This window comes from Cydia pomonella, chromosome 10 (genome assembly GCF_033807575.1).
Source record: "Cydia pomonella isolate Wapato2018A chromosome 10, ilCydPomo1, whole genome shotgun sequence".
NCBI lineage: Eukaryota > Metazoa > Arthropoda > Insecta > Lepidoptera > Tortricidae > Cydia > Cydia pomonella.
Window position 1 is genome coordinate 7,877,003 of NC_084712.1, and position 10,223 is coordinate 7,887,225.

At 35.2% G+C, this 10,223-nt stretch overlaps 1 protein-coding gene across 1 annotated transcript; it reads left to right on the forward strand.

Moving 5' to 3' along the window:
- The first annotated feature begins 820 nt into the window (after positions 1–820).
- On the forward strand, positions 821–9,962 carry LOC133521974 (pupal cuticle protein 20-like). Its single transcript, XM_061857135.1, has 4 exons — positions 821–2,158; positions 2,787–3,040; positions 8,480–8,725; positions 9,406–9,962. The coding sequence occupies exons 1-4, from the start codon at positions 2,144–2,146 to the stop codon at positions 9,467–9,469; spliced, it is 579 nt and encodes a 192-aa protein (XP_061713119.1). The 5' UTR covers positions 821–2,143; the 3' UTR covers positions 9,470–9,962.
- The last annotated feature ends 261 nt before the right edge of the window (positions 9,963–10,223 follow it).

The following is a 10,223-nucleotide window of genomic DNA, read 5'->3' on the forward strand; positions in this document are numbered from 1 at the left end:
ATTTGATTGGAATAATTCAAAAGTCTGTAGCATGTAGCTATTCGTATAACGGAATCTTACAGTGTTATTTAAGGCACTTTATTTACAAAACCTAACCTAACCTAACATAGGTACAAATAGGTAGGTATAGGTAGTTCTTATGATACGGACAATACCTAGGTATTTATTACTACCTAAATAGTATATATACTAACCTTGTCCCTAGCTGTGAAAATTAGTATAAAAAGAACCAGTGTATTAAACGTCAAAAGACATGCCACACGTTTCAAAGTTTTCAAGCTTTCAAAAGTTTTCTAAAGTTTGCCGTTGAAGTAAATCATCCACTTAAGAGTTAAGACTGTCTGACCGAAGCTTTTAGGAGACTAGGTAAGGTTTACGTAATCCCATTACCTACTATGTTAAGCTACTAACACTTAAAAATCTATGTAGTAAATAAAACTGAATCCCTTTAAAAAAGCCGTAGGCATTAAATATGCAGGTAAAGATACGACTGTGACCTTGAATAACTTCTATGTACCGTACTAATTTAAGCATAGGATTTAATAAATAAGATTATCTATTCATAAAAGCAAGCAACACATGACTTACTAACCAAGCTTGCACTGAATCGTAAGAAAAGCTGTTAGTCGAAGTGACAGCGGTTGGTATCTATGTGGCAAAAAAATAAATAGACAAGTGAAGCAAATTCTAATTTTAATATTTTATCGGACTGTTTTGCTACAGATGTTAATGTTTAATGCTTTTTAGTCCCCGCGGGGTTTACGGGCGGCTGGATCCGTATCAGGCACAACAGTCTCACCTCGCTAGCCTGTCTACCAGTTCCGGGCTAGCAGTCCAAATCACCGCGTAGATCCCGACATGCATTAATTTAATTACAATACATTATGTCCCTAGGATTTTAGGACAAACCCGTTTGATAGAACAATACCAGGCCTTAACGTAGGCTTCTTTGTCTAATAAATAAAAAATAAAAAAAACAAGCAAGTCTTATAATACTAGTAGCGAGAGGAGCGTGAAAACGCGGAATGGGTACTGACGTAATTCGAATGTGGCGATTACGGATGCAAGATGAACTTCCACCGTTAAACATTAAACGGCAATACGGTAGTTGGCCGCCAATTTGACTAAAATGCTACTGTACAATAACACTAAATACAAATTTATGTGTATAAATAACCTTTGAATGGTTAAGTGCTTCAAAACTGAAGGGCGAGTAGTTACATATTTATCAAACCCATAAGCCATACTAATCCTAACCGTCTGTGTCACATCACACATGATAAGCCAGATTCTATGTTTAATTAACTGGTTTATGTGTCGCCGCATCCGACGTTATTACATAGGTATCCATTATAACTAATTAGTTAGTACCTAACGTAACCTAATAACTAAACATGGTTTAAACTCTGGTAAATGAGTAAAGTATCTAAGAAGTTTGTCTTTATTGACAAAACTGCAATAGGCTAAGTATACGCCAAGCAATAAAATGTTTTGTTGCTATAAATGTCCGTATAAGTTTGTTTAGTACTTAATGAGGTCCCCTGACACCTGTCATTTCAATAATTTCCCAAGCTAACAGTAATTGAAATAAGTTAAAGTAACAAAAGTACGTAAATTATTTTGATGTAGGTACGTTTGCGTGGCAATAGCCGCACGTACAGTTGACCCATACTATTTATTTACTTCCAGGTTGCCAACATTTAGGACTGCGTTTTCTAAACTCATTATTAGATTTAGTTTAACGCAAACATTATACCTGTTTTTAAATGATAAAAAGCCTCTAATTAGCAGACACACTATATTATGGCGTTCTTGTTAGATACTTTTAAAATCTACGTGCTTATATAGGTATCCCTAAATTATAACGTGTTGTATCAAATCGTAATCTATTCGCACACCCAAAGCGTTTGTTCGCCGAAAAGGGATTTCTATATCCTTAACGGGATTCCAGTAACTTCAGTCTAAAGGCAGAAAAGCTTGGGGCGTTTGGATGCAGCGATAGCGGCAGAGCACGCACCAAGGTGAAGCAACCGAGAAAGGGCAAAAGCGAACAATATAAAACGAGGTACATCTCTGCAGTAGTATTCAGTAAACAGCTGAACATCGGAGAAATAGGTTAACACCTAATTGCACTGCTCTAATTATGACCACTGCTCTGGTGAGTTCCTTTGTTATCCCTGAATAGCACATCGAAAATAGGTCACACATCTAGGGTTAAAGAACAAAAAAGTGTTGGATTTATTTTAATTATATGGAGAGCCTCTAAATACGTATTTCAGTAGCAAATTACTATTTTGTTTTGAACTTGCATATAACTATACATTTACGGGTCCCTGATGATTTTAATATAAGCAGTCCAGAATTTTAGAAACTATACTCATAATACTCTGATACGTAATCAATCTTAACTTAACTACTGAGAAAAAACATTTAAAACAAACGTTTCGAAAAGACAGTAAATTTTACTGTTTTGAGTAGCTAAAATGTAGTGACTGTTCGTATATTTTTATCGTTTCTTCAATACTTAGAAGTGTTCAAACAGCTAACGTTACTGTTTTGTATTTTACTGTTTTTCAAACATTTGTTGATATTATATGAAGCAGTTTAATCTTAATGAAAATAAAAATGTGTGTTCGATAGATCATATTGAAAAACAACGTTGGTACTCTTTGTAATGTAGCATCGCATTCTATCTATTCCAAAACATTTTTGGAAAACAAGGAAGATCATTATTTTTTCCTAGACTTTATAGACTCTTCAGCATTTTATTTGCTTTTCTTTTTCAGTTTAAATTATCTTTCGCGGCGTTGCTGGCCGTGGCCTGCTGCGGGCGTTTGGAGCAGCAATACCTCCCCCCGCACTTCGGCGGTTCCAATGGAGGTTCTGGCGGGTCTTTCGGAGGAGGATCATTTGGGGGATCGAGTGGAGGATCATTCGGGGGATCGAGTGGCGGGTCGTTCGGCGGATCTCACGGAGGAGCTAACATTCCTATTACCAAATTCGAAAATGTGAACAATGGGGATGGCAGCTATCATTATAGGTAAGGCTTAACCTAAGTTTTTTGCGTAACGTAATTTCTTGCAGGCCAATCTAACTGAAGTCATTTAGCTATCGTGCATTTCGCTCGTAGTTGTCAGTTCCGTACCTGACATAATTAAATCTGAATCATGTATTAGCGCGGGCGAGATGCACGATAACTAAATAACATGATTCAAATATTATTCTGATGTCAGTGTACGTTCGAATTGGCCTATTAGTTTTAAAAGGTATCAAATTTAACAAATTATACATAATCAGGATAGCTCTAAACTAAATACTTAAAAATAGGTAACTGTGGACTAGACAAAGCACCAGTTTGACCCGCGCCTTCGAAGAATTAAGAAGTCTAAATGATTTTTTACTATTTTCTAAAGGAACATAGTTATAAAAAAAATGCCTAGGTACTGAATTTATTTTTTTCTACTCGTCGACTGTAATGGTTGAATTATGATTTCGTATATCAAACTGTTACTGCGTAGGTACTTTTCATGTATGGGCTCACAACTCAACTATAATATTCATATATTAAACACGCATTGATTATTTTGTAATGCTGAGATATTTAGATACTTTTATAGTAGAAAAAGTTTTTTTTTTAGATAACTCGTAGAATAAGTATTGTTTACTAGAGTGATATAATAAAGCGCTACAATTTCATACCTTCATTAGGCCACTCAGAAAGCTGGTGGCCCAAATACGGTACGTGGCCGAGAGGCTGAGACGGTGAAACTTTCCACATTTCCTTTATTTCTCAGGATTGAGGTATCGTTTTCAGCTTTTGCTTAAGTATAACGGTTATAACAGTTATAACTTGCGTGTAATTGAACAAACTTACCATTAATAATTACAATACAAGTGTTTTAAATCGACACGAGTTGCGAATTACCTATTCAACCTATACAAAATTTGAATTTTGAATTTTGAATTTGAATTATCGTACAACGTTTTACAGCACATATGGTGCTACTTTACCGCACTAGTGCGCAAATTGGTATATTACGTTACGGTGTCAGAAATCAGAAATCAGAAATCAGAAATTTTATTTGCTTAAAACATGGTCAGTACAAAGGTATTATAACAGAGGTATTAAGTTTCACATGTTTTGTCAGTAAAGACATGCAAATATATAAACTTATTCTAAACTATTATTACCAAACCATAATCAATTTATTAATTAACATAGGTACTTAATAGCTACGGGCAATTTCATTTCTCTTCAAGAATTCGTTAACAGAGTAAAAACATTCCTCTAGCAACCATTGTGAAAGTTTCCTTTTCAGTTCCCCTAAGGACAAGTTTTTGAAACTACTCGGAAGAGCATTAAATAATCTGACGGCCATCGGATAGCAACTGTTTTTAAATAATTTTGTTTTTATTTTAGGCAAGTACAAGTTATTTGGGTAACGGGTGTTGAAACTCCACACATCACTCACTTTCTTAAATAGGTTTGGATTTGTCTTTACTAAAACACACATTTCGAATATATACAGTGATGGCACTGTTAATAGTTTAAGCTCTTTGAATAATGGTTTACAAGATACATGTTGTCGTACGTCACAGATACTGCGTATGCATTGTTTTTGTGCGATAAAAAGTCTATTTATATGCACCGAGTTACCCCATATCAAAATCCCGTATCTAAGTATCGAGCAAACGTAGCCATGATAAGCTTGAATAGCAGTTTGTCTATCCGTTACTTTTGTCAAACGCCAAAGAGCAAAGGCAAAGCTGTTTGTTTTCCCACATACTTTGTCGATGTGCGATTTCCAAGAGCACTTATCGTCTAAAAGTATTCCAAGAAATGATACTTGGTTGCTCTCTACTAAAGTTTTACCGTCATATTCAACTTTTAGGTCCTGTTTTTTGCCATATATGTTGTGAAATTGCACATAAGTAGTTTTATTAATATTTACATTCAAATTATTACATTTAAGCCATTTAATTATTGTATAAACAGTATTATTTATGTCATTATTATATTTTTCATTGTTATAATTATCATTAAGGGGTACTATCAAAGAAATGTCATCTGCAAATAAAGTGCAATCGTGATTTGATACATCAGGTAAGTCGTTTATATAAATGAGGAATAGTAATGGGCCTAAGATGCTACCCTGGGGGACACCTACTCTATTATGTTTATTTTTGGATCTTACCAAACATAGTTCGTTTTTATCGGACAAAGTGGTTATTTCAACATGTTGAATTCTATCGCAAAGATAACTTTTCAGCCATTCATTGGTTTTACCACGAAGACCATATCGGTGACATTTAAAAAGAAGTAATTTATGCTCCACGTAATCAAAGGCCTTACTCATGTCAAAGAAAACACATGTGCATGGCACTTTTCTATCCACGTGTTGTAATATCTTATGGACTAAGTTGAAAATCGCTAATGTAGTGGATTTTCCCTTTTGAAACCCGTATTGCTCTGGTTTTAGGACATTGAATTTATTTATAAAGCTTAAAATACGGGAGTGCATGGCTTTTTCGAAGACTTTCGATATGACGGAAAGTAGGGCTATGGGTCTGTAGTTCTCAATATTATGCTTGTCTCCTTTCTTGTATAAGGGTTTAATGACAGATATTTTTAATTTCTCCGGAAATATACCCCTTTCCAAAGATATGTTAATAAGATGAGTCAGCACAGGTGTTATTACCTGAGCTGAGTACTTTAAAATAGTAGTGGGTATTTGGTCAAAGCCCACAGAACTAGTATTACGTAAGGACATAACATACTTATAGACTTCATCATGGCTCACCGGGTTCAAAAAGATGCTAGAGATTACGGATTCTATAAGGTATGGATAAGAACAATTTGTTCCCTTATTGCAATTTGTTGAATCAACAAAGTTATCATTAAATACATTCGCAATGGTATTAGGGTCCGTGATAATTGATTCGTCATGTTTAATATTATCAAAAGTCTTATCCAAAATTGATTTAATATTATGACCGGTGTCTTTTTTTATTAGAGTCCAAGTTGATTTACATTTATTTCTACTTTGGTTGATTACTTTTGTATTCTGAATTTTTTGGGCTGTTAAAATGCATTTTTTGAGTAACTTACTATATTTCAAGTATTTCAGCCTAGAGCAGTCATTAGGAGAGGAATAATAACTGAAACGTAGTTTTCTTTTAGCGGCTGTGGATTTTTTTATGCCTTTTGTGATCCAAGCACTCTGTTTCTTTGTGTTTGTTATTCTTACTCGTACAATAGGGAAGCATAAGTCATGAAGAAGGGTGTACATTTCGTGAAAGTTGTTAAATGCAGCATTAACATCCTGCTCATTAAATGCTTCAGCCCATGACAAGCTATTCAAATATTTAAGGAATTTATCAACATTCTCTGGACTGTACTCCCGTTTACTTATAAAACAGTGCTTTGGGGGTAGGGTTTTATTTGCTACTGGAATGGACAATAACTGTGCCGTATCATGATCCGATAAACAAAGTGGTAAGTTTTGACCAAGGGCTTGGGGAACGTTGCTGATAAGTAAGTCTAGGCAGGCCCCTTGTCTTGTGGATTCTCGTTTGTGCAGAACGTAGCCAAAATTTTGTATTATTCGCTTAAGCTCTATAGCAGCATTCGATTCTTTCAGTAGGTCTATATTAAAATCACCAACTAATATAATTTGCTTATTTGTTTTCTTACGAAGTATTGTTAGAGCCTCTTCGAGTAATTTTAAGAACTCGGAAGAGTTTGAGCTTGGTGTTCTGTAGATGCATATAATAATACATTTGAGTGATGACATTTCAATGGCACAAGCCTCAAAGATAAATTCTTGACATAAAGTCTCTAAAATAGGAAGGTTCTTAAAATCTAAACATTCTCTACAGAGGATGCAGACACCTCCACGCCTCATTTTTGACCTAGAAAATGAACTGGCTAGTTTAAAGTTCTTAAGTTGTATATTTCGTTCGTCATCTAATTTAATAAAGGTCTCACTAAGACAAAGTATATCAATATTTGTGTTACGTCTCGATAGTTCATTGAGCGTTATTTGTAGAGTATCTTTCTTACTTAGGAAACCTGCTATATTCTGATGCATGATATTTAACATACTAGTGTTTGTCACGAAAAAAATCAGGATTGGTAACTTTGACCTCATCATTGTAGGTATTGACAACATTTACTGGTTCATTTGACTTACATATGACCCTATCAGAGGCTTTTTGATGGAAATAATTTAATATACTTTTTTGTTTCAGCCTTTGGCTTGTCATTTTTAGCTCTGTATAGTTTGCAGCTACGGGACACGACTTGGATTTAGGATACCGGTAACTCAAACGGTTTTTTATCATCTGAGGGCAAAGATATGTCTGTTTATAGTCCAGGAAGTCAACTGTGATGTTTATCTTATAACACAACTTTTCCAAGAACTCATCACTATTGTGTGAAATGGTGTTTATAAAATGACAGTTGCTATAGTTATTACATAATAGATTCATATTTTTGTTTAGCAGATTACGGTTTACATGATCATTTTTAATAACATTTACTATAATGATAGGAATATTTTTGTTATGTTTAACAAAGTAGCTAAGCTCACTCGTGACTTTAAATGGATTTAAGTCATTTTCACCTACACTTAATACAATCTTATCCCCTACCAAGAATTTTTCGTTAGCACTACTGTTTATAATCTCTTCCGTGGTAGCATCCGGCTTTATTATAGCTTGTGCCGAATAATATTCATACTTCGTATTTCTTCTCGATTTAATTAGTGCCAGAGCTAAACCTGTGCACTGTTGTGTACCAAAAATCCAGATTTTTTTGCTAGGTGTCCTTGTTTTTTTCTGCAGCATTCGGAAAGTTTGATGGTTTACTTTGAATCTTGTCTGTTTTTAAAATCTGATTTTGGTCTGACATCTCGTTGAAAACATGTTTCAATGGTGTTGTCTGGACACATATATCCGCAGTAGTAGTTTTGATATCATGCTTGTGGTTTTTATCTTCTAGTACAGCTGGTGTACATGGACTTAGTATTCTTTGGATATTTGTGTCAATGTCTTGTTCTGAATCATTTTCCGTTTTTTCATTAACCTTGCTTGAATTGAAGTGAACGTCTTCTTTTGGTGCTGGCTCAGAATGTATTTCTACCGTAGTTATGCCTGTAATCGTGTGCATTTAAAGAGGCATATGTACTGTAAAACGTTGTACGATACATGTGCGAATAGATAATTCGCAACTCGTGTCGATTTAAAACGCTCCCTTCGGTCGTGTTTTAATTTATCGCCACTCGTTTTGAATTTCCTATTTTTCGCACTTGTATCGTAATGTACTATTACAAAACATATGACCCTTTAAATGTTCCACATAGTTACATAATGTGCTAATTATCGCACTAGTGCGGTGAAAGGACTATACGTGCGTCCTACTAATATTCTACTTTTCGCACTTGTATCGTAATTTACTATTTTATACATTTTTCAACAGCTACGAGACCGGTAACGGCATCAAAGCGCACGAGAGCGGAGCCCCCCGCGCCCCGGGCCCCGAAGGCCCCGCCGTCACGGCGGACGGCGGCTTCTCCTACACCGCCCCTGATGGCCAGCAGATCTCCATCTCCTACACCGCCGACCAGAATGGCTTCCATCCCGTAGGCTCCCACATCCCCACCCCGCCCCCCATCCCGGAGGCGATCCTCAAGTCCATCGAATTCAACAGGCGCAATCCTTCTTCGTAAGTTTATGCTAAGTATTTAGTCATAAATAGGTATATAAAATCTCGCAATAATTCTGCATAGCTATTGGATTTAAGTAGGGACCAAAAATATTTACTGCCTAAAGGGAAATAAAATAGTACATTTCAAACATTCGTCCGCCACATGTTATAATTTTTTGACAAGTTAGGCATCGAAGGCAAAGACCTATCTGACGTTCAGCCTCAATTGAAAATTGTGTTAAAATATTTCAAACAGCTATTAAATAATCAAATTAAAACTTCCGCGGGAAGAATATAGGCCTTTTTCCTTCAGTAGACCTGCATGGATTAAGATCTTTTTCGAGCAAGTGTGATAAAAATAAACAAAGTAAAATAACCATAAAGAATTTGGTCCGAGAATAAATATAATTATCACAAGATTGAACTAATACGGTCATGGGACCATATTACAAAAACACGCATAGAAACGCATGGGCCTTTTGCAGTGCTCTCCTGTGGTAAATGCTTGAATCATACAGCACAATGCTTCCTTGACTTTCTCTTAGTTCAAGACTGAGAAAACTAGATTAGATACCTATTAGAATTTGTAACCCAAAGAACTTTCTTCTCGATTATGTCGACAATAACTTTCTGGACGCATTTCTTAACAACTGTAACACTTTACATTTTCTTTGAGCCACACTAAATATATTTTCCAGAGAGGGCCAGTACAACCCCAGCGGCAATGGCGGCCACGGCGGTTCAGGCGGCTACCACTACTGATCTCACCCCTCGACACTAACCTCACCAAGGACTGTGATACCACGACCTAGCACTAATTCGTTAGTTTATTTAGTTAGCTTTATGATGTAAATATGCATGAGGAATAAATTATGTTTGAGTATAAAATATTTTTTATTTGTTTGAAGTTTGTTAAGAAATTTTGGGATTAAAATATATTTTTACGTAGGTGCATAATATATAATTATATAAACAGACAACATGGAGTACGTAAGTACTTACACTTCCTTGTACCCTAAAAAAGTTTAATATTATGTCGAAAATTTAAAGGAGCATACTGTGAAACGTTGTACGATACACGTGTGAATAGGTAATTCACAACTCGTATTAATGTTTCAGCACTCATTGCCTATTTCCTACTTTCCGGACTTCTTTTTTATACCACGATGGTAAGTAGTCACCGCAGTCTATGGACGCCTGCAACACCAAAGGTATTACATGTTACCGACCCTTTAAAAACTCTTTTTTTAAAGAAACCCATGTACTAGTACTTGTATCGTAAACAACTATTTTATTAATAATTAAAAGTTTAAGTATAATTCCGCACTTAAGAAGGTTATGTATGGCTATTTATTTATTTATTACAATAGGCATTATATCAATGACAGTTAAGATGAAATCACAATATAACAAAAGAAACGAATAATGAAAATTACATTATAACATATAATATTATATCAAATGCCATTATAACAAACGTATGATATTTTTTATAATTATAATAAGCATTACACAC

Excerpts from the sequence above, each read along its gene's own strand:
- LOC133521974 (XM_061857135.1), top strand. Across the intron at positions 3,041-8,479 it reads GATGGCAGCTATCATTATAG|CTACGAGACCGGTAACGGCA; the intron begins GTAAGGCTTAAC and ends ATTTTTCAACAG. Across the intron at positions 8,726-9,405 it reads AACAGGCGCAATCCTTCTTC|AGAGGGCCAGTACAACCCCA; the intron begins GTAAGTTTATGC and ends TATATTTTCCAG.